The sequence below is a fragment of the Sphaeramia orbicularis genome, chromosome 1 (assembly GCF_902148855.1).
Source record: "Sphaeramia orbicularis chromosome 1, fSphaOr1.1, whole genome shotgun sequence".
NCBI classification, from domain to species: Eukaryota; Metazoa; Chordata; class Actinopteri; order Kurtiformes; family Apogonidae; genus Sphaeramia; species Sphaeramia orbicularis.
Window position 1 is genome coordinate 21,117,779 of NC_043957.1, and position 24,783 is coordinate 21,142,561.

At 37.0% G+C, this 24,783-nt stretch overlaps 1 protein-coding gene across 1 annotated transcript in view; it reads left to right on the top strand.

Moving 5' to 3' along the window:
• Positions 1-1,620: 1,620 nt before the first annotated feature.
• The window catches only part of LOC115429786 (uncharacterized), a 28,470-nt gene continuing 5,307 nt past the window's right edge, over positions 1,621-24,783 (top strand). Inside the window, exons 1-8 of the mRNA XM_030149508.1 lie at positions 1,621-1,882; positions 2,815-3,198; positions 5,646-7,463; positions 9,689-9,774; positions 10,909-10,967; positions 11,088-11,254; positions 17,054-17,225; positions 17,314-17,505. Of these exons, the coding sequence (XP_030005368.1) occupies positions 1,840-1,882; positions 2,815-3,198; positions 5,646-7,463; positions 9,689-9,774; positions 10,909-10,967; positions 11,088-11,254; positions 17,054-17,225; positions 17,314-17,505 (2,921 nt within the window). The 5' untranslated portion in view covers positions 1,621-1,839. The remainder of the gene's footprint in view (positions 1,883-2,814; positions 3,199-5,645; positions 7,464-9,688; positions 9,775-10,908; positions 10,968-11,087; positions 11,255-17,053; positions 17,226-17,313; positions 17,506-24,783) is intronic.

The following is a 24,783-nucleotide window of genomic DNA, read 5'->3' on the forward strand; positions in this document are numbered from 1 at the left end:
TGCTAACAGACAGACAAACCCTGATGAAAACATTACCTCCGCCATTTCACTTGGAGGAGGTAATAAGGTCCTATATATTTATATATATATATATATATATATATATATATATATATATATATATATATATATATATATATTATGAGATTAAAGTCAGAATTCTGAGAAAAAAATAATTCTGCCTTTTCTTTCTCAGAATAATAATGAAAAACTAGAAGCACTCGAAGAGCGCAGACCTCCGCCAAGGCTGATCAGTGCCCCCCCCACCCCCGATCACCACCAAAATTTAATCATTTCTTCCTTATCCCATTTCCAACAAACCCTGAAAATTTCATCCAAATCTATCCATAACTTTTTGAGTTATGTTGCACAGTAACGGACAGACAAACAAACAAACAGACAGACAAACAAACCCTGGCAAAAAACATAACCTCCTTGGCGGAGGTAAATATAAACTGGACCTTTATTTATTTATTTATTTTTCCCAAGTGGCCCTAATCCTCTTCCGTAGAGAGCCCCTAGTGGTCGTCAGCGGTATTACACCTTCACATACTTCACTTGGAGCTGCGGTTCCTGACCTTTGACTTGAGCCCATTTCTGTTGCACTTCTGCCGTCATGTGGACATGAACAGCCATCATGTCTCAGCAGCAAATGACAGGAGCTGAGTTATGCTGAAGAAATCCAGAATCGGAGTGGTTGGAGGTCTGAGCCCGGGCGCAGTGGGGTGTGCATGTGGACGCACTAATGAAGCGCCTCCACCCTCTGCTGTCCTCAGACCTCCTGCGGTAGAAGGCTTCCTGTGCAGGTTCAGTGTGTTCAAACCTCCGCCCCCTGGTCTGAGGACATGTGTCAGAGGTGGAGGAGCTGCACACCTGTCCTGTCTCTGTGCGTCCTCCAGGGCACACGTGCGTCTCATTTAGGTGTCTGTGTGTGTCTGTCTGTCTGCCTGCCTGCCTGTCTGTCTGTCTGCCTGTCTGTCTGTCTGCCTGTCTGTCTGCCTATCTGCCTGTCTGTCTGCCTGTCTGTCTGTCTGTATGCCTGCCTATCTGCCTGTCTGTCTGCCTGTCTGTCTGTCTGCCTATCTGCCTGTCTGCCTGTCTGTCTGCCTGTCTGTCTGCCTGTCTGTCTGCCTGTCTGTCTGTCTGCCTGCCTATCTGCCTGTCTGTCTGCCTGTCTGTCTGTCTGTATGCCTGCCTATCTGCCTGTCTGTCTGCCTGTCTGTCTGTCTGCCTATCTGCCTGTCTGCCTGTCTGTATGCCTGCCTATCTGCCTGTCTGTCTGCCTGTCTGTCTGTCTGCCTATCTGCCTGTCTGCCTGTCTGTCTGCCTGTCTGTCTGCCTGTCTGTCTGTCTGCCTGTCTGTCTGCCTGTCTGCCTGTCTGTCTGTCTGTCTGCCTGCCTATCTGCCTGTCTGTCTGCCTGTCTGTCTGTCTGTCTGCCTGCCTATCTGCCTGTCTGTCTGCCTGTCTGTCTGCCTGTCTGTCTGTCTGCCTGCCTATCTGCCTGTCTGTCTGCCTGTCTGTCTGTCTGTCTGCCTATCTGCCTGTCTGCCTGTCTGTCTGTCTGTCTGCCTGTCTGTCTGTCTGTCTGCCTGTCTGTGCGGCTGCTGCTCTGTCAGCGCAGCAGTTTCCGTTCGAAGGAAATGATGGAGGAGGAAAGTTTCTGACGCCTCTCTCTCAGTTCGGCTGGGACTGTCCGCAGGAAAACTAGAGGACATTTCAGCTCTGCGGTTTGCTTTCTTTTTCCTCTTGACATCGCACAGATAAAATAAATTTGAAAAAATCTGCATGGATTTAGGATTAACAGGGTTTTTGTCAGTGAAATGTCTCAGAAGTGGAAATGCTGCTCCACGTTTGTGTGTTGCTTTACCTTATCACAACAGGTAAGGGCATTTTCTATTGGACTGTCACACTTTAGTTGACACATAAATGATCATACTCGTCTAGCTTCATAAGAACTGAATTTGTATTTGTTATTTTTTGGTTGAAACTGTCCTAGATCTTGTATGTGATCATATACCAGACTTTTCAAAATCCTTGTATTTAATAACCTGGGCTCATTTCTAGCTCATTTTTAATCTTAAACTTTTTTTTTTTCTTAAAGTCTAGTCACACAGTAGAAATAAGGGGCCATTAAAAGATTACAGTGAAAACGGCAAAGTTAACCACTGTTATCAATAATAATAATGATATGAAGAGGATGAATATACTTGTTTTCTGACTCTAAACTACTGTATATTATGAAAAATAAGGTTCTGAAAACATTGGAATTCCTGTTTTAATTTTTGGTGCAGGCCTTTTTTATAATCACTTATGTATTTGACGTATTTTTCAGTTAACACTGCCACAGATCCTGTTTTCTGTTCATCATGCTGTTATTTTTCAGTTAAATACTCCTGTGCTTCTGTGGTGTGATGGGAAATAAGTTTAGGTGTAGCTTATATTTCTAAACTTCATAATTTGTGGTCAGTTTTTTTTTATTTTTATTTTTTTTTACCTCTTATACCTTTAGCTTGGTGATAAGTGGTCATGAAATACAAGGGAAAAGAAAGAAAGAACTGTTATTTTAACTTTAATAAGAAAATTTTTCCTCCCCACTGTCACTGCTTAAAAATTTATGGAAAAAATGTTTTCCTCTTCTTTCTGTGCCTCAAGATCATAAACATGTGCTTATCTGTTAATGAGAAAACCTCTTCTGGTTTGACAGAAGTTTTTTGAAATGTTTCTGTGTTTTTACACCATATCTCACATCTCTCAGAGGATTTTCACCCCACTTTAATGCCTTTTTCCATCAATGTCTTTTTTCTTTCCTCAGATAAAACACTGGCTTTGTTTCACCACCAGTTTGGTGGAAATGTCAACCAGGATCAAGAACCGGCAGCTCACATCAGTCTCAGCTTACAGGGCCTTTTTACTCATACCAACAGGCCAGAACCCATGAAATATCAGACCGACAACACCCTGCCAGTTGGAGTTTACACTAAGACAGTAGATGTTCCTGAAGGTCGGACGGTACTTCTACAGTTAGTGCGGCGAGAAAGTGGATCGAGCATATCTGTGAACTGTGTTTGGGATAAGAAAGACCAGGTCCTGGAAGTCGGGGAGGTTGTCCTTCTCTCTGACTGCAACCAAAACAAAGCCACCCTCACATGGACAGGAGAGGGACATTCCACAAATGCAATTCAGCTCTCCTACCATGGTGAGAAACTGTTTCAATTATCCACTTGGATTTATTAGCCCCACATGTCCCTGGTCACGAGAGTGTGATGTTAAACACTGAATCAGATTATATTAGTGCTTGTTTTCTTTTATGTGTCATGTTGTGGTTCCCATGGGTGTCGGTTGAGGATGTACGTCATAAAAGGACACATGAAACCGTTGTCTTAAGACATTTTGAGCCTCACACACTGCAGTTCTTACATTTTGATGAATTTGTACACAATGTCTGCATACTGGTATTCTGTGAGTCATTTAGGTGTATTGTTTGGGAGTTTAAGAAAGTTTAGCATTTTTCAATGAAAAAAATATGCAATTTAGTGTAATTTTGGACCATTTTAAAGTCGCACATGTGTACAAAAATATAGAAAAGCCTCCAAAACATCCAAAAAGCTTAGCACTAAATGGTCATTAGATCTGGGAAAAGTAATTTCAACTAGTTTTTATGCTCCTGCACGTTGATTCTACATAAATTTGGTTTAGGTGGTGCCAAAAATGGCCTGGGTGCTGCACCTAAGCATTATAATCTCTTATAGTTGTGCTTTTCAAAAAATGTTTTTGTTACCTCCGCCTAGGAGGTTACGTTTTGCCAGCGTTGGTTGGTTTGTCTGTCTGTCTGTCTGTGTGCAAGATAACTCAAAAAGATATGGATGGATTTGGATGAAAACTTCAGGAAATGTTGATACTGGCACAAGGAACAAATGATTAAATTTTGGTGGTGATCCAAGTGCTTTTCTAGTTTGGAAAAAAGACAAAGGCAGCAGCTAACACTTTAAATATAAGTGAATATAAGCCAAAAAGACTTAATTCCCCACTGTTTTCAGATAATTACTCTCCTGTAGATCTGCTTTTGTCACTTAATATTATCCTGATGTACTCTACTCTTTTTTTTTGTCTCATCACATCAATGATAAATAAACTGATTTTAGTTAAAGAAAAAAGATTAAAGATTTGTGCATACAGTTCCACAAAATAGGGCCACTGAGTGCAAGGTTTTTTGTGGAAAAATGAAGCTAATTCCTTTACACAAAATGCAGAATACATGATCATAGATGTAGACAATGAGACTCCAACAAAACTTCACATAAACATATGACCATGAATGATTGTCACGTATTGTAGCATAATTCATAAACCCCTGAACTTTAATAATACACTGTGTTTCAACAAGAATCTGTTCATGTTCAAACCACACTGCTCATCATCACTTAAAAGAAGTTTGTGACTCAGTTTAGCTACATGGATGTACAGACCTACATCCATGATATCAGCCTGTGCACTGATTTCCACATGAAGGACTCCAGTCAGTTTGTCACCAAAAGGCCTGTTCCTCTACCAGGACACCAACACAAACTTCATGGCACAAATCTTATATACTGAAGATTTAGAGCAAGGATACAATCCATCAGAGAATGAGACATTGTTTTCCACAATGAAACAATGTTTGTATAAGCTCATAATTCATATTCAAATGTTCAAAGTGGGAAAAAAAACCCTGTGTTGAAGAAAAAGACGTCTCTCTGTTGGACTGATTGTTTTGTTTCAGGTTCCTAAAAATAAAAGTCCTCTACTTCGTTCATGTCTTAACCCATAACGACCCAAATATACAACGTCGACCAAAATCAGATACTGATGTAAATGTTTAATACCTGTTGATCCACTAATCCTATCAATACATGGAAATAACTGGTGTAAAATGCAGTTTGTCATCTTTTCACGGTCATCAGATATGACCCATTTGGACGTTCAGAGGCTCCGTAGTTACCGTGGAAACACTGTCATCTTCTACAACATTGATTCACCAGTAAAACCCATGGAGTTGGATCAGTGACAGTGGATGGAGACAATTGGATTATGTTCAGTTAATGATAGATTTGGCTGAAAAAGTCACTTTTTCTACAGTTTTCTCTCTTTTTCTTATAATAACCCTCAAATGTAATCTCAGCATGATGATCACAGTATATGATCAGTAAATTAGATATCAGAAAATACCAGATTTTCACTGAAAAGATGCAAAATACAGATGATAATATTTTCATAAATCACTTAAGAAAGGTTAAATAGAGAGAAAAAAGAATTTGGGAACTGACACAAAAGTAGCACTGGGTCTTTATGGGTTAATTGAGAGGGGCAACCCCCCCCCGAAACCTATGCCTATGTTTATGTGCCATGTTGTGGTCCATGTGAATACTTTGGTGGGGTGGTGAGAGTATATTTTTGTTTATAATAGAACAGGAATGCTTTGGCTACATTGACCACACAGTGTGGAAATATGTTGGAAATGTCCCATGAGCTGTAAATGTGTCAGTTGGAAAGTTTTTATCACATTCACCACAGTGTGAGAATCATAGAGATGGGATATTGTTGTGGTTTCCACTTTATCTCTCCTCACCCCTCTGTCTGTTTTTGTGTTTGTTCCTGGTAATCCAGTTCAGGAAGATCAGAGGAATTCCTCAGACACCAGCCCACACTGGAACCAGTACCTCTTAGGATGGTCTCCAACAGGAACCAGCTTTACAAGCAATGGGCAAGATGTGGTGACAGCGACTGAAGGAGGCACAGGTCACCGTTCTGAAGGCATGGAGTGGACTACTGGGTCCTCCACTCAGGACCAAGGGGCAACGCACCACTCCTCAGCCCCCCCAGGACTCAGCGTGGCTGGGACGACCGATAGGGAAACTCTCCCTCTTCCTGAGGAAAGACAGAACAATGGAGCGGATACATCTGGATCTGATGGTTCCACTTCTGCCAGAGCGAGAACACACCCCTCTTTTCAAACATTTAATACAGACGCAACATTTCACACATCACACACAACAATCACAGAAACAAACTCTCACCATCCACTCACGTCATGGACAGATCACCCCCCCACAGCCCACATGGCTTCAACACAAATGGCCAACAGCAGCTCCAGCTCCACTCTAAAAACACATAAACATGAACCTACAGTCAGTCACTCATCTGAACATACAGAAAAACATGAAACAACACAAACTCACCCCACATCATCCAGCTCAGAGGTCTTCCCTCTTGCCTCATCTCCATCTCAGCAACCCTCCTCTCCAACCTGGGAAACTGGAACCATTCTGATCCCACATGATGGAGGGGAAAGTGGGACACCCGTGGAGAAACATCCTGATTCATGGAGGAGCCAGAGAAGCACAGACAGACGTGTCTATGACCCTGTCACCCTTGACCCTTTGAAATCTCCCACTGAGTCCGAACAGGAAGACTTTAACAGCAAAAACACGAATACCGATCTGTCACTTTCATCGCGGGGCGCCATCAGCACAGGACAGTCATCCACCTCTGCTGATGGAACAACTGTGGCTCCAACATTTCATCCAGACATCAGTAAAAATGACTCATTTCCATCTGCTGCACCAGAAATTCCCATTCAGAATGTGACGCTTCATACAACTTTCACTTCTGAGCCAAGTTCGACAAGCTCTCCGCCTTCTTATACATTAACTACAGACACTAACAGAAAAGAAACAACTGAAATAACACAAAGAATTAATACTTCCATTACAACACACACTGTTTCTTACTCTCCTGGCATCACTGACGATCAGACTTTCACTTCCTTGGGTTATGATTTTACAACTAGATCAACACTGACGTCAGGAGATGTAGTCCAGAATTCAGCAACGACAGAAACATATTCGCCACCTCCTACATCTACACCCTCACGTGACATTTCATCTACACACATGACCTTCCCAGGGGGTTTGTCAACTGATCTACCACTGAGTAAAACCACATTCACAGTCCAAACACACGATAGTTATCTCTCAACAGCACTAACCACTCATACACCCCTGGCTTTAACTTCATCTAACACCGTATCCACTGTCGTCAAATTCATGACCGTACCTACACCTGAAATCACCTCTCCGCACACATCTCCACCCTCTAACCACCCCCCCCCCTCATCGGCTTCTACACACAGACAACCACATAACTACATGACTACCACACGTGGTCCTCTACCATCATCCACAACAACTGGACATAATGATGTGGAAGCAGAAAAGGCCAGTGAGTCTTGGCAGCGGTCAAACACAAACACTCCCACAACTGGACTGGCACCACAACAAACACCGTCCTGGACTCCTGGACCATCTGTGGGCCAGGAGAGCACCCGGACCACCACACCATCTGCTCTGACCTCTGCACCCAGTTGGAGCTCCACGAAGAAACCCAAGTTCTACATTGTACCCGACCAACCTGCAGCCATTAGAGGTACACACCATCTTTTCCAGAGTAAATCATTAGCATGTGCATATCTATAGGGCCGCAACTTATTATTTTCAGTGTTTGTTAATTTGATAAATTTTTTGTAATCGTCTTGTCGTCCATCACTGTCTGTCTGTCTGTCTGTCTGTCTGTCTTTTCAACGACATAATTGCATTATCTGAAGAATGCATTGAGATATCTGCACCAAATTTATACAGTGGATGCATCTTGGCATGGAGCAGCAGCCTATTGAAAATATATGACCTTGACCTACTTTTTCAAGGTCAAATGGCATTGTGCCTTGTGCAGATGTAGTATCTGAGTACTTTCAAATATAAATATGTGTGTAGTAATTTTTATACATTTACTCCCCTATAATCTACAGTCACTGAAAAAATGATGAGACCACCCCTTGTTTTCTTCAATTTCTTAGTCATTTTAATGCCTGGTACAACTAAAGGTACATTTGTTTGGGCAAATATAATGATAACAACAAAAATAGCTCAGAAGAGTTTAATTTAAGAGCTGATATCTAACTATTTTCCATGGTTTTCTTGATAATAACCAAAATCAATTCAGTTCTTGCATCAATAACAATGGCATTGCACTACCAAAAACAGTGCTTTTAGGAATTCCATGTTTTCTTTTCTGTCTGTTTTAGTCACATGATACACACAGGAGTTAGTACTTGATTGCATAACCATTGTTTTTGATGACTTTTGATGGTCTATTAATTTTTTTTCTGTGACTGTAAATTACAGGGCAGTAACTTTTAACAGAATTTTACACTATATTTGGCCAAGGGTTTTAAAAGTTTGCAGCATGTTATGTTTTTTAATCTAATACATTTCTTGATTGGTCTTTTACTTGTCAAAAAACGGTGAAAAATATTGAGACTATATCCTCAAATGTTTTGGTCCACAAGCCAAACATAATCCATTAATGGCCAAAGTGCACACAGTATTCTGATTTAAGAAGGTAGATTATTTGGAAATTACTCACACATTGAATGCTGTTCAGCTCTCTTTCCCATTTTGTTTTTTCGTATGGTACTGATTCTCCACTTCCTCTGAGAAGCTGGGTAAAAAACGGAGATATCCCTAATCTTCTTCTGTTTGTGTGCATCCACCTTCATGCCAGTCACATGATTAAGCATTTCTCCTGGTTTTAACTCCATCATCTGGGAATTAGTTTCTTAATTGCAAGGATCTAGAAAGAAATATATTTTGGAGGCCATACTTTGCCTTGAGATCCCTGAAGCTCACTATTTCTGAAACTACACAGCACTATAAAACTTTTTTTTTTTTTTTTTACCCAATCTTTGAACTTTAAACCTTGAGTCATTTGTAAACCCTGTCAGTTGCGTTTTCTAAAGATAACAATAACAATTCATGTAAAACACTTGATGTGGGAAATATTGAGTTAAAAGAAGACTAGATGGTATATTGGAATATTTAATATGTGAAATAATAAGTTTATTAGGTGAATAATCAAGACAATTTAGGTCAGTTAGTTGTGATGTCAATATGGGCCTTCCACCCAAACCATAACAACAATAACTAGAAGCACTCGGAGAGCGCAGACCTCCGCCAAGGCTGATCAGTGGCCCCCCCCGTGGGCCCCCCCACCCCCGATCACCACCAAAATTTAATCATTTCTTCCTTATCCCATTTCCAACAAACCCTGAAAATTTCATCCAAATCTGTCCAGAACTTTTTGAGTTATGTTGCACACTAACGGACAGACAAACAAACAAACAAACAAACAAACTAGAAGCACTCGGAGAGCGCAGACCTCCGCCAAGGCTGATCAGTGGCCCCCCCTGTGGGCCCCCCCACCCCCGATCACCACCAAAATTTAATCATTTCTTCCTTATCCCATTTCCAACAAACCCTGAAAATTTCATCCAAATCTGTCCAGAACTTTTTGAGTTATGTTGCACACTAACGGACAGACAAACAAACAAACAAACAAACAGACAAACAAACAAACAAACAAACAAACCCTGGCAAAAACATAACCTCCTTGGCGGAGGTAATAAAAATAGGACATTTGGACATAAAATACTCCAGTACAAGTAAATGCTCAACATCCATACCTTAAAAAGAAAGTATAGTGCAGGAAATCTGTAGAAAAAAGTGTTCTCTAAAAACGGTTTTTAAGGGCATACCTAAAAGCTGAATAATTAAAAGTAATGAGTTTTTCCTCTGAATTAATTTGCTTCTGTCTAGTGGAGTCCATTGAGCTGCTGCTGCAGATTGTTGTTGAAGAGTCTATGTCAGACATTACTGGTTTAGAGGAGGACACTGCTAAATGGGTAAGTGGTAACTTGTACACACCAGCACAATCCAAAATGACAGGAGTATTTTCATTATTCATTGCAATCTTTGACTTTAATTGTGAAAAGTGTGAGGGTTTATCTCATGTTCAGAGCCTTCTCAAGCCTTCAGAGCATAAATACTGGACATCCACAATAGCAGAGGAACTTTAGAAATTAATGCAATATTTAGAGAGTTTAGATTTCCATTTATGATGATGGACATGATGTCAACTTAAGTTCCTTTGTGTAAGATGTTGGAGGATTTTTTGGAATCACTTTGTGGAAATTAAATGTATGTAATGTTTATAATTATGTTTCTTTAGTTTAGAATGGAGCAGTTCCCAATGTGGTGCTGCCATGCTTTTGTAGTGGCTCTGGATAGACTTCCCCTTCTTCATTTTTTTTTTTTTTTTTTTTAAGTTTTACAGCAAGGGGCATCAGCATTAAGGTCAAGTGTGAATTAGAGTTAATATCTCCTTAACCAGAAAAACTAGAATTGACTAAAACACGAGGGTATAAGGGACTTGTATTTTTTTTCCAACTTATTTAACTTCAGCACTAGATGTCAGTGTTTCTGGAAAAAAAAAAATATATGCAACACTCGAATTACACTGTTTGTTTTTTGTTTTTTTTTTTAAATAAATGTTCCAGTATAAAGAACCAGTAAAGTGAATGTATTGTAATGTGCAGACAGTGTTTTGAAGTAGATGTGGTAGATCTGAGACAAACATTCCCTTTGAGTAAAATCAATTAAATTAATTGGAAATGAGAATCAGCTCTGAAATAACTTACCTGGTTAGATAACAGTTAAGTAAATAAATTCTTGTTAATTCACAGAATTTCACATTTTGACCCAAGACTCTAACCTAGAAACTACAGCCAACCAGCATTTGGTCTTAATATTTAAGTTTTTAATATTATGTCTGAACAATGTGACTGAAGAGGGAATCTTAGCCAAGTATAAGCTAGTTTTGCAAATAGTTAAAAACTTCCAAAAGAGTAATATCTGACAATGTTGGGTCTTAATACATTGACAATGTGCACACTTTGGAATGCATATAATCACTTCTAAACATGGTATCATACAGTCATGTTAGCGGCTGCAGAGTTATGATTCTTGACTTGTTTCAGGTGGAGCCCTACCTTCTGAGGGCTCCGGGGTTCAACAGGCTGCTGGGAGTCTGGAGCAGGTGAGGTGATAGACTGTTGTGATGGTCAAATGTTGGCGTCTTTTGTTATTGTTTGTTGGATACAGAAATGACATGGTATGACATACTGTATGTTTAATAGATGTTTCTGTTGTTCTTTAGCGGCCATGCAGTGCAGAGCCTTATGGAGTTTAAGACCAGCGAGGCTCTGAAGTGGCTCAGTGACACAGGATCATCGTCTTCTCTGTTTGAACAAACTGGACTGGCTCAGGCTGTTCGTGAAGGAAGGAGCTTCAGATCATCTCGTATCACTAACATCACACTGGGAGGTGAGTCTGGACTAAATAAGTAAATACAGTATGTCTGCTGTCAGCTCTCTTTACTGTTGACATTTTAACTCAGACATTCAGTAACACAATAATTTAGATGCCAGTGTAGCGGTCAGCCACATTCGATATATTTACTTGAGGGAATTCCATTCTAAACCCAGCAACTCAATTAACCCAGTTAGAGGCACATTCATGTAAACACCCTAATTCACTTAGAGTCATTCAGTTAAATTCAGTTTTGTCAAATGTGATTAAGATGCCATATAATGTGTCATTCGGGTATATAATCATCTAACTTGTTTTGCTTCCACTTATTGTCACATGCATGTTTTCAAACTGTTTAAAGGTTTTTCTTATGCCTAAAAATGTGCTACAGTCAGAGGGAGGAGCGGCTGTTTTTTGTGATGTTTTGATGTGGTAAAGAGGCATAACAGATTCTGTTGGAACTTAATTTTTATATTTTCCTTTTTCTACATAAGTTTTATTACATTTCCACAAGAATATATAAACAATATACAATGCAACAAGTTGTGTGGAATTTATGCTGAACATTTTGGTGTAGTATATACATCCAATTAGAGAGTTTCTGTATCAGTTGTCATAAATATTACATTTTTTCAAGTTTTTGTTGAAAGTCCTTTTTGGTTCCCAGCATATAAAGCAATTTGTCCTTAACAAAATATCTGGGACAATTTCCAGCCTGATCTGGCTTTAGAGTGTTCACATTGAGCCGTTTCCTAGTAACATCATTTTTATTATTGAGAGTCAAGTCAAATAAATACCTTCCTTTGTCATAATGTCCACAGTGTTCTCAAGATATGGGTCAATAACTAATTGAAGGACTTTTGAAGTCCATGGGTTATATCTCGCATACATCTTTATAAAAAGAAAAAAAAAGTAATATTTTTTATGTTCATTAAGATCATGTCTTTAAAAATTCTATAATTATCTAATTACAGAAACAATCACTTACGAATAAATGACTAACAAATAATTAATAAATGACTAGATATACTAAAATGCCAACTAAATAACCATCCAGTTAATGTATATAAATAGCCACCTTCTAATTTGCTACATAATAATAAAATGAGCAAATTCCCAAAAGGTTTTGATTGTGTTCTTTTATTAAGTTGAGATAATCATGACAGATACTTCTTTTTGGCAATAAATCAAATTTTATATGGAAAATGATAAACTGTATCTGTGTCCAAGAAATCACATTCAACTAAGTTACCCGTTACAAAAACAACTCTGAAGGAAGTGGATTGATTCTAAATCACATGACCTGCTCCACGTGATGTCATTTCCTCCTAAAGAAAACACTGGCAAGACTCCAAGATATGTTCTTTCTCCTCTTTCTTAGTTATTTAATATAGTGTGTGAGTCAAGTGTGTATTCATCACACTCCTATATCAACAGTGTTACTACAATGTCTTTATAAATAGCTTTCAATTTAAATTTTACTCAGTAGTATGTATGATATTTAGAAAAATCTTTCTGTAAAAATCCCATGTGGTGTTATGGTTATGTTGATTTTAGGCCCAAAAAAAGCAAAAATATCAACTATACCTGTCAACTACATTGCCCTGTAAAGGTAACTCAAAAAGTCCTTCAATTATATATTGACCCAAACATCACCGAGCAGGTATTTGGAATTTCATAAACCAAAATGATTTTAATAGTCACATTTACATTTTGCCAATGTGGTCGTATAGTTGTACAGTTCAAGATAATATGTGAATAAGGAACAAAGAAAATGGGGGACTATCATTCCTAACTTTCAATATTACTACTGGGCAGCCAATACATGCATAATGCTGTATTGGCTTAAGGTTCCTCTTATCAATTGCCCCAAATTGTTGACCCTTGAGAATCTATCATGCCGATTTGGTACTTATGCTCTTTGCTTTGCTTAAAATTACCTCTGTCTCGACCTATATCTGAACTGTCTTTAAACCCAGTGGTCAAACATTCATTAAAGATATGGAGGCAGTTTAGAAGAAGTTTATCACTGAATGATTTATTAGTTTACTCTCCTATTGTAAAAGATGTTGTGTTTATTCCATCTGTTATTGATCATTCTTTTGATATTTGGGCAGCAATAGGACTGAGAACACTGAAGGACAGGTGTGTTTTTATTTTAGGCATTTATTAACTCTTTCCCCGCCAGAGCATTTTCCAGTGAGTTGGTAGCCAGCGCCAGCCGTTTTGGTCATTTTCACTAATCTTTGGAGGGTCACTGAAAATGTTGTGTTAGGAGTATGTGAACACTGAATACATCAAAAGAAAGAACAGAACTTCAACTTTTAAACACAAAAAACTATTTTATTCTATCTTTATTCATTCGTGAGATATAAACATTTGAATATTGGTCATTTTCAGGAAAAAACTGAATTTTGAGCAAAAAGCTGTGAAAATTGCATTTTTTTCAAAGATATTGATTTTCAAGAGAAAACTGATTTCCTATTTACATTTTTGACTCTTTCTTATTTACCAACAGAAACACTGTCTTCAAAATCACAAAATAAAATAATAATAACAGCAATAATAGTAACAAACAGCTCTAAGATATCCCATCATTCCACAAAATGTTAGGGGAATCCACACCAAACTTTAGACCAAACATCTTCTAAAGCACCAGGTTCCTTCTACACTTTGCACATTTACATACATCAGTTATAAGTCTAACACATAGTAGTTTAGCTTTTGGATATAAACACCTCAATATTCCTCATTTTCAAGAAAAAAAGAAACAAATGCACTAAATACTGTAGATTTCTGGCCTTTGGCTGCACCAGGTCCTCCTGTTGGACCAGCTGCTGTGTTTGATCTGGAAATAATTCTATGGACATCTAGTTATTTATCTCTGTATGAATATATGTATTTATTTATTTCATACAAAAGCCAAATCCAACAGTGTCTTCCCTGTGTCCTGCTGACATTCTACAGCTGAATCTGTTCCATGTCCTCAGTCTGAATCTGAACTCACTCTAACAGATGCAGACTAGCTTTCCTTTGTCTTGTCCCATGTCTGTATGTCTGTCTTCTCCTTGAATGTCCTCTACAAATGTCTCTTTTCTCTTCCTCCTGTCTGTCATTTTCTCCGTGTTGCTCTGTGCCCCCGCCCCCCCCACCCGCACCTCCGTGTCGGACCTGAGCCGCTCCTTGTTTCCCGTGTTCCGTGTCCTTCACCTTCTATTTCTCCGTTCCTGTCTCTAAATGGTTCTTCTGTAGCTCCATCATATATTGAATTGTCAGACTCTGTCTCCATAATCATCTTTAAGGCTTTTGAAACTGCGCGCGGTTCCTGCACAGTCTGCATTTCCTCATTCAGTGACTGCCGCTGGATGCGTTGCCATGGGATACGGAGACTCCAGTGCAAAAACGTTAAACCCGGCCCGTCATTTTTCCGAAAAAGCTGCTTAATTGTTTGTTTTTGGACTAAGGAAAGTAATTCACATGATCCACAACACCTCCAACTACGGTATAACAGTGAAAACACGGATTGACGGAAAATCTCGTCATTGGCGGGGAAGCGTTGGGAAGCAATTGACGGAATATCTCGTCAATGGCGGGGAAAGAGTTAAGAAGCACGTTACATACTTCCAATAGAATTCCCTCTGTTTTGTCGTTTGTAGGTGTAGATTGTGGCTCACACACTGAATGCCATTCTTCGTCTGTAATGTGGAGGTTCAGCTGTTTCCCATTTAGATTTTTTACATATTAAATTGATTCACCTCCACTTTCTCCCACAGCCTGGTTTCAGCCTCATCTTTTGTGAAATAGCCTCTTAATTGCAAGCATTTAAAAAAAACAAAAAACTTTATTTTCTAGGCAATACTTTGCCTTGAGATCCTGATTACACACAATTTGACCATTTTCTGAAACTGTACAGAGGACTATAAAGCAAAATGGCACCCAGACCTGTTCTTATTGGGTCATCATTTGGTAATGTCATCAGCATAGAGACAAGGCAAAAAAAAAAAAAACAGTCTGGGAGGTTTTCAGTAGACCGTGTTTTGATGCAGAGCAGTGTCAGTCATGCGTTTATGTATGCTGATGTTTCATTTGTTTGTATAATGTGTCTGTCAGTTGGTGACTAACTTGGTGCTAACACATCATGTCAGTGTTTGAAGAGGTTGCTTATGTTATCCCTCCATTGTTGGAATTCCAACCCTCTGTCTCTGACTCACCTGCTCCTTCCTAATGTAGAGCAGGGAACAAAGGCCCTTTACTCAGCAGTAAATGTAGATGTTGCAATTGATCATGTATTTTTGTAAGTTTGACAAAGGGGTATGCATCAAATTTCAGTTTTTGGGGTTTGTTTGGGTGTTCGACTGACCAGGGCAGATCCTTCATAGTATTGGGGACGCTTGGTAGCAGTTTATTTGATAATTCAATATGAAATTTGCCAATTTTGTTGGTAAAATTAGTCATTTAATTCAGTTCAATAGATAAAGCATGGATATGTATAACCTTATTTTGTTACTTTGTGACACAGATTATATCATCTGTAACATACAAACCAAATAGACACTCTATTTAAACCATATTTTACACACTGACATGCAAGAAAAAGCAATGGATGGATGATCCTGTTGGTGTTTTATAGTCTTTATTGTTTTTAACAATGGCAAAAATAATAAATTCTTCAAAAATTCATGGTTCATATTTGTTGTTTTCAGAATAGGTGTAAGTACTGTATATTAGTTATAACAAATAGTACTGTATAAAAGTCTTATGCTTTAAACTTTGTTGTTTTTGGACTAGATATATTTATTTCTCATTCTCTTTTCTTCAGATATAACAAGAACATTTAGGAGATATATGCACAGCTGTAAATGACACATGAAACTGAATGAGTTCGTTGCTATTTAGTGTGACCCCTGACCCCATGACAAGAACCCCATGGCAAACAGAAACATCTGACATGTGTTGAATAAAACCTGGTATAAAACATCAGAAAATAATGCAATAATACTAATATTATTTTGAAGAAAAGGTTAAAGACATGTTAAGTGCAAAGGGAGGTCACATTAAACATGACCACTTTGATTTACAGAAGCTGTTTTTACCCTGAAACTTTTGTTTTTCCTGCTGTACATATTTAACATAGATTTGGATTGGCTCTAAACACAGAGACAAATGCATGTACAGTATGTGGACGTTAGAACTTTACTAAACCAATAAACATAATGTTGGACGAGGACTTTTGCACAAGACTGTATAGTTTCTGTATATACTTAACATGGATATAGTTTGTGTTGAGTTTTACTTCATTAAGGTTTAGGTTCTCTTTTTTTTCTTTGTTCATTAGGTGTCATTTTTGTTTTTTGTCTTTGCACTCAAAGCTATGTACATGTACTCATTTATGTATTTACAAAAAAATCTGACTTTGACATCCATACATATCGACGTTTCATTCTTTTATTTATTTTATCTTTTTATTGTCACTTATTTGTATCTCCTTCAGTTATTTGCTTGCTGTTTATACCTATTTAGGTGAGATAATTTTATAAACCTCTTGTGGTTTTTGTCTGACCTCCACAACTGATTATATTTTGATCGTTTTTCTTTCTAGAATTTTTTCCATTGTGCAAAGAAAGGGGGAAAAAAAGTATTAATTAATTAATTAATTTATTTATTTATTTGAATTCTTCTTACTCCAAAAAGTATTGCAGTTTAATGTGAGGCAATTCCACATATATTGTCCTTCATGGCATATAGTAACAAATTCCCAATTCAAGTAAACATTTTTTTAATTGACAGAAAGTTGTGTTTGCACACGTCTTGCAGGTGTACAGGGGGATGTGTGCGGCTGGCTGCTGGAGTGTCCATCAGGCTTTAAATGTGTGTCTCATCCTCATCCTCACGCTGGAAACTACAGCTGCTCCTCCGTCTGCCGCTCTGACCACTGCCACAACCACGGCATCTGCACCCACCACCCAGGACAACCCCCAGTTTGCCGGTAAAGATGCACCGGACATGTGTTTTGTGGGTCTCTATCAATCCAAAACAGTTTTCCACAATGAAATGTATTATTTCTTGTGCAATAGCTGCCTTGTTGGAGAAGACTTCTGGTACATGGGCCAGAGGTGTGATGTGAGGATGACCAGAGCCCGGCTCGTGGGGGCGTGTCTCGCTATATTACTCATCATAGTGACGGTTATTGGTGTTTTGGCATTTGTGGCAGTGAGGCGCTACCGAGCTCTTCTGATTCAAGCCAAAGTCGATCAAACTCGGAGCAGGTAAACACTGCACACAAAGATCATCATCCTCAAACATCTCATTTAAGAGCAAGAACTATTCAAGTTTCAGGGTTGGACATTTTTTGGTGCCAAAAAGAGCATAATTTATTTTTTAGTATTGCGATTTAAATTGTGATTCAGGGGTGTTTTCAGACAGGTCGTGCTGACAGACTTGGACATTACTCTGCTACTCCAGTTCATGGCTCAATATGGATGCTCAAAAAGTGTACTCTCTTTTTTCCAACAACATGAAACATCGTCCATATTTTTATTTAGTCTTTTGATTTGAGCAGACAGTTGAAGAAGGAAGGCATATTAAGTTTTGTTTCTTCCTGATGATGGCTCCTGAAGTTTTAACGGGATGGTCTGATGTAAGGGTGTCAGACTCCTTTTAGTTCAGAGGTCACATACAGTCCAAGTCGATCTCAAGTGGGTCAGACGAGTAAAATAATAGAATAATTACCTAGAAATAATCATTCAAATTCTTTTTGTTTTCATGTGAAAAAAGTAAAATTGCATTATGAAAATGTGAATAACCTGAACAACAATGAACTACCTGAAATTTACTAAGGAAAATAAGTGCAATTTCAACAATATTATGGCTCAGCTTATTATTAACACAACTTACAGATCACAGTGGATTTATGCACAAAACATTTAATAACAGGCATTATATTGTTAAAATTGCACTTATTTCAGGTTCATGTTTGTTCAAGTTATTCACATTTTATTGTGAAAGGTTAGTTTCTAAATGTGTGTGTTTTCATAATGTCATTTTCCATTTTTCACCATAAACCAAGAACAAAATTTGGAGTTGCCATTACATGTAGGTTATTATGGTCTTTTATTTTTTATTTTTATTTATTTTTTTATTTTTTTAACCTGTGATCACATTTGGCTGTATGTAACCCTTGAACTAAAACAAGTTCAACATCCTTCATATTTAACGTCTTCAGTGTAATTTTCACACTTCACAAGTATGTTTGACACCCCTGGTCTAATGAATGATAGAGGGTACACTGTTTGGACCTTAAAATAATACTGTGAGATCACAGTACATAGACAAACAATACTTATTTCATCAAAATGCATTTGAGTTAACCCATAAAGACCCAGTGCAGCTTTTATGGCAGCTTTTAAATTGATTTTTCTTTCTTTTTTAACCTTTTTTAAGTGATTTATCACCATTTATTGTGATATTATCCAATGTATTTTTCCTTATTCAGTGTAAATAGTGTATTTTCCCCTATGTTTAATTAACTGATCATTTAGATGTTCATGAAAACTCAGAGCAGATTCAAAAGTTATTGTATAAAAATAGAAAAAACATGAACATGAAAAGACGACAAACTGCATTTTACACCGATTTACATGTATTGATAGGATTAGTGGATCAACAGTTATTAAATATTAGAGATAAGTAGACGCTTTTGGTCACCGGTGGCTTTGTGGGTTTTTATGGGTTAACATAACTCAAAGCCATATTACTGTCTTCAGATGAACAACATGACAGTAACACTGTCATCACCAGGGCTTTATTTCAGGAAATAGATTGTAACTTCAGTTCAACCTCACTTTGAACTTACTTTGAGTTGATGAATGATGTATGTTATTACTGAGTTAAGTGCATGCCTGGCAAATGGAAAAAGTTAAAATAAATAATGATGGGATGATAATTCATGGCAACAACTAATTGAAAGAGACAGCTGTCATGTTAACTCAGTGGAGGTAAAAATATGATGACTCTGTCCATGTGTCCTCAAGTTCAATAAGCAGCTCTAGAGCAAAGGCCATCATTAATTTTTATTTATTTAACCTTTATTTACCCAGACAAGCAATTAAGAACAGATTCTTATTACAAATGCAACCTGATCAAAGAGCAATGGCTCCTTTGGGGGTGGGGGGGCTAAAAGTAAAAGTAGAAAAAATCTGTATATTAACATTAGTAACTTAGTTAAAGCTGGTTATATCCTTAACTGATTATGAATCGGTCGGAGCTGTGTTCATTCAGCTCTAACCTGACAGAAACAACATTCACCAAAAGGCAACAAAAGGCTGTAGAACAAGAACACTGCAAACAACAGACATGATTTTGGACTCTATTGTTGACTCTATTTTACACAATCAATTTACACATACTAATTTAAGCTGTGTAGGTGGTTAATTTCAACCTGTTAAACTGAATTTTCCCTCACCTGTAATTCTGCCCATCATGACACATGATTATTCAATGACCACACAACAGATATTCACAGTAGGTTCAGTAACAGTACATAATCATGACATTGTTAAAGCATAAAAATGGTAAAACCAGGATGAAAACTCATAGATTTCATTACAAGTTCAGAGTGAATGTTTGCAGTGTAATGCGTTATTGTACTTACCACACTATAACAGTAACATAAAACTAATGTAAAACACTGTGATCTCCCTGAATGTGTTTGTAGCTATATTGACCACGATATGGGTGCTTTTATGAAACTGGGTTCATTTTGGTATCTGGCACTTTGCCAGCTTTTTAGACCCAAAAATAAAAGAGAAATTTAGACATATTTCCCACCAGGATGTACCCAATGATGACCTCAGATAAATGCATAAAAAGTATACTCTTGCTCTGAGCCATCCCAAAATTAATGAATTTTTAATAAAATATGGGGCCAAAAACAGGATCAAAATTGGGACTTGAAAAACTACCTAGGTGTCAGTGCATTTGATCTGGAACACATGGCTGTAAATGGTTTTATATACCGCTACAAATAAACACACTGTTAAATGTGAAAATCCTAGTGGTTTTTCTAACCCAGACATGTGGGTTTTTCATGAATCTCAGTCTCATTCCAGGTTTCGCGCGTAACCCATCATGTCCACTTGTGTTACATGCGGAACCTGCCCATTTAAACACAAATAAATCGTGAGTGATTTTGCAACAGCAGTCATTTTTGTGAAACACTCTGCCTTTTGCATAATTACTTCAATTCCCAAAATGTACCTGTGAGAGAATAAAAAGATATTCAAAAAATAGTAGTATATATATATATATATATATATATATATATATATATATATATATATATATATATATATATATAAAATATATATATAATAGTATATATATATATATATATTGTATGAATGACGAAATGAAGCAGCGTATCAAACACAAAAACACTACAAGGTCTATAATTCCAGACTATGCACTACATACTCAGTATCTATACTAACAGTCGAGATACTGGTGAAATAAAAAGTATGATGTATCTTTGCAGCACATGGCTCACGGTGTGAATTCATGTCAGACTTTCTTCCCAGTCGGTATCATGTAACCTTGGAAACCAGCCAGTGTTCTTTCTACAAGCATCTGTGTAATACTACCAAGGATGTATTATTTTTGTTATTATACAACCCTGAATACTGCTGACTATCAGCTACTAGGCTCTGTTCACCTTCCACCATTGTCTGATTGTTGTTGTCATCTCGAGTGCATTATATTGTGGGATGTTTTTGTGAGTGAAGTATCCAGTTCTTGCATCCTGCCATGAAAATAGTATGACATTCACAAACTGTTGGTTTCATGCTTCAGTTTTGGACATAGACAAAACATACATACTCTCAGTCTACTTAGTGCCTTGTTAGTGTGGAATTGGAAAGTTGTCATGGTAACAGAGTGGTGCTGAATTCATTTTGTGGCACTGAAAACTATGAATTTCACCTCTAGGTTATGAGTAAAACCACTAGAAACAGAACCCAGGGATGAGATCTTGCATGTTGTGCAGCGATGGGTAGTAACAAAATAGTAATACTTATTGTTACTGTACTTTACTTTTTTTTCTTGAAACTTACGTTCTACTACTTGCAATTTCCAAACAAGCTCATCATTTTAGTTTTAATGCATTTGAGTGGACTTATTGATTATTTTATATTTTGCATAAAAATGAATTCTCACAACATTAAGAGACGAGGCAAGGCAGATTTATTTGTATAGCAAAATTCATACACAGGGCAATTCACGGTGCTTTACAAAAATGGAAAAGAGACAGATTAAAAACACACAATTACAATTAAAACATAATCAATAAAACATAAATAATAATCAATTAAAACAAAGTAAAAGAGAAGAGTGCAGATAGAATCCTTTCAGTTGTTCTATGCACAGTTGAACAGAGCTGTTTTCAGCCTGGACTTAAACATTGTCACAGTAAGAGTAATTACATTACATTACACATTAAGAGTGATTACAACCTAAATGGAGGAAAAAGAATCTGTTTACATCACAAATGAGAGGACATAAACAGTGTAAAAGAAGCAAATAGTAAATGGACAATAGATGATTGAGAGAAAGCATTTCTGACCATGAAAGCAAATTTGCATATTGGAGCAAAGTAAAAATATACTAATATGACATAAAATTGAGTTGATCTTTGCACGGAAAAACCTGGTAATGTCTTTCAAATGTCTGCTTTTTGCTTTTATAAATTTCAGGTCAATTTCAGAGCCTGTACTCTTATAATAGTCTAATAATTTTAGCTATGTAATAGTTTAAAAAAGAGCCGTTTACAAATCAGCAGACAAAGCAAAAACCTGAGCTTCAGAGATAATTCAATAATCCAAAGCACAGGTTTTGGATTATTGAATTAAAAGGTTTGAAATGAAGAAATGCTGACACAAGACGAGAAATGATGCTAAACAAGCAGTAGCAGTAATTTTAGATATCAGCTAGAAAAAAAGGAGAATAAAGAGAAAATGAAAATATTTAGATTTTTACTGCAGCAATGAAGCTGAATCTGTACTTATAGATTCAAGATTCAAGAAGTTTATTATCATATTCACAGCAGAAAAGCAGTGGTAATACACTTACTAATGAAATTCTTATTTTGCAAGTTCCTGTCACAAAACTGAGATAACAACTAAACTAGACTAAAATAAAGGAATAAGACTTTTTCAAAGGATTCAACTATCAAAAAACTACAGGCTTGGAAGCACGACTTAAACTTAGATATTCAGAAAACAGATTGGGAAATTGCTTGTTTTAAAGCTCAGAAACAATCTGTTAACACAAAATAGAGATTGTTACAATACAAATGGCTTATGTGAACTTACAGTATATCACACCAAGCAGGTTTAGTCAGATGTTCTTGAATATTTCAGAATTCTGTGTGAAATATATAGAGAAAAAATGGTACTTTATATCATTGTCAATGGGAGCGTACAACGCTACAGCGATTCTGAAAATCTGTGATAGATTGTATTAGCCTTGTAGTTGATATGGAAGTCCCATCATTTGCTGAACTTTGTGTGCTGGGCATATATCCTAAAGATGTTGCTGTAATGTTGCAGCAGTCGCTACTCATTGACTTTGGACAAGTTAGACGGATAATTGGACTTTTATGGAAAAGTATGGACATACCTTCTATTGGCTTGTGGATAAAAGAACTGTCTGCTAGTCTTGCCTTGGAAAAGCTAACAAATATTGTTAAAAAGGACAAGAAATTTGTTCTGTTTATGGGGTCCGTATATGGCTTTCTTGAAAAACCACAGTTCTGTATCATTTGCTTTCCTATTCTGAGCTACAATTGTACACTAGTATGGTCTGATTTTATAATTCTATTATTGTATTGTCATTTTATTTTATTTCATTTATTTATTTACTATTTCTATTTATGTAGAAAACCCTCAATTTTATGGTAATTACTTTTCGGTATGTATTTTCTGTATGTGCAGATTTGTATTTTTCAGCCAGGATTGGGGTAATGGTATTTCTTTTATTTGTTAAAGAAAAATAAAGGCGGGGGGCGGGTTATAGGAATAAACTTAAATCTAAGCATAGAAAATAACTTTTAAAAAAACTGTACTGTGTACCAAGGGGTAGAGTGCAGTCAACAATATAACATTCTAATATTTGTGTAGAAAACTGTTTGTGTCACAGTGGTAAGACATCAAGAATGTGCAAATTATACTTTTATTTCGGATTTTATTTAATTTTTTTTAACACATATGTCTGTATTTCTACTGGAGCAAAATGTGTGTTTATCTTCACCACCTTTTATTTTGCTAACAGGGAAGTGATAGACAGATGGTGTTAAAAAGAAAAAAAAAAAAAAAATAGAGCAGCATGTATCATAATTGTAAGTTCATTAATGTCCACTAGGTGTCATAGTTTGATAGTGAAACCACCATCTCTAGTCAGAACTCCAAACTGAAATACTGAAGGGATGAAAGCTGCCTCACAGCCTCTAAATCAGCCAACACAGGGAAGATCTTGTCTTCCTCTGCAAAGGGGCTATAATTCATCCTCCAGCTTTGATGAAAGTCTAATACTGGACGTGGACGCAGAGAGAGGTCAGAGAGGAAAATATGTTTGAAGTTGAGCCTTAGATCCACAGTGTCTCTTAAACAGCGGGGAGTGGGCTTCTGTCCATAGAGAGTCGAATCCTGAGCATTTCTTTCTTCAGCTGGTTTGATCATAGGAGATTCAGTAATAAAATATTAGTATGTGATCAATCATCATGTAGTTTCAACAAACTGTGAATGGATTATCTCCTCCTTCCTTAACCCTTTATAGTTCACTCATAGAAATACTCAAAATTTCAACCTTAGTATTAGTGTTATTACAGGACATACCAAGACTTTATTACGTTAGTGAAATTAAAAAAAAATAAAAAAAATGAAACGAAAATAAAGGTCAGTGAAGTTACCATTTTTAGTTCCTTGCCCATAAGTGGCAAACAAATAATAATAATAATTCCAAGGAGTAAATGTTTAAAAAAAAAAAGAAAAGAAAAATATAAGAAAGTCACTTTTAGAACATTACAACAACATTTTTATAACATTAGACCAACATAAGTGCTGGTAAAATCTGAATATTACTGTGAACGTAACAGCAGTCAGTGTATGTGTCTTTGCATTGTATTAACCCTTTATAGGACAATCATAAAAATACTCTGAAATTCAAAATTTTACTCTTAGTGAGTTATCGAAAGTCATAACAAGACTTTATTACTTTTGTAAAATTTTTCCTTTTTTTTTTTTTTTTTTTTTTTATTGCTGTGTAGAAAATCAAAGTCATTGAACTTATCATATTTGGTTCTTTGCTCCTAAGTGGCAAAACAAAAAAACACAAGAAGTGAACATAAAAAAAATACAAGATAAACGCCTATAATATGTACAGGAACATGTATGTTAGGACATTAGAACATCACTTTTAGAACAATAGACCAACGTAAGTGCTGATCCAGACACCAAAACTACAAAAACAAACAAACAAACATACAAACAAACAAA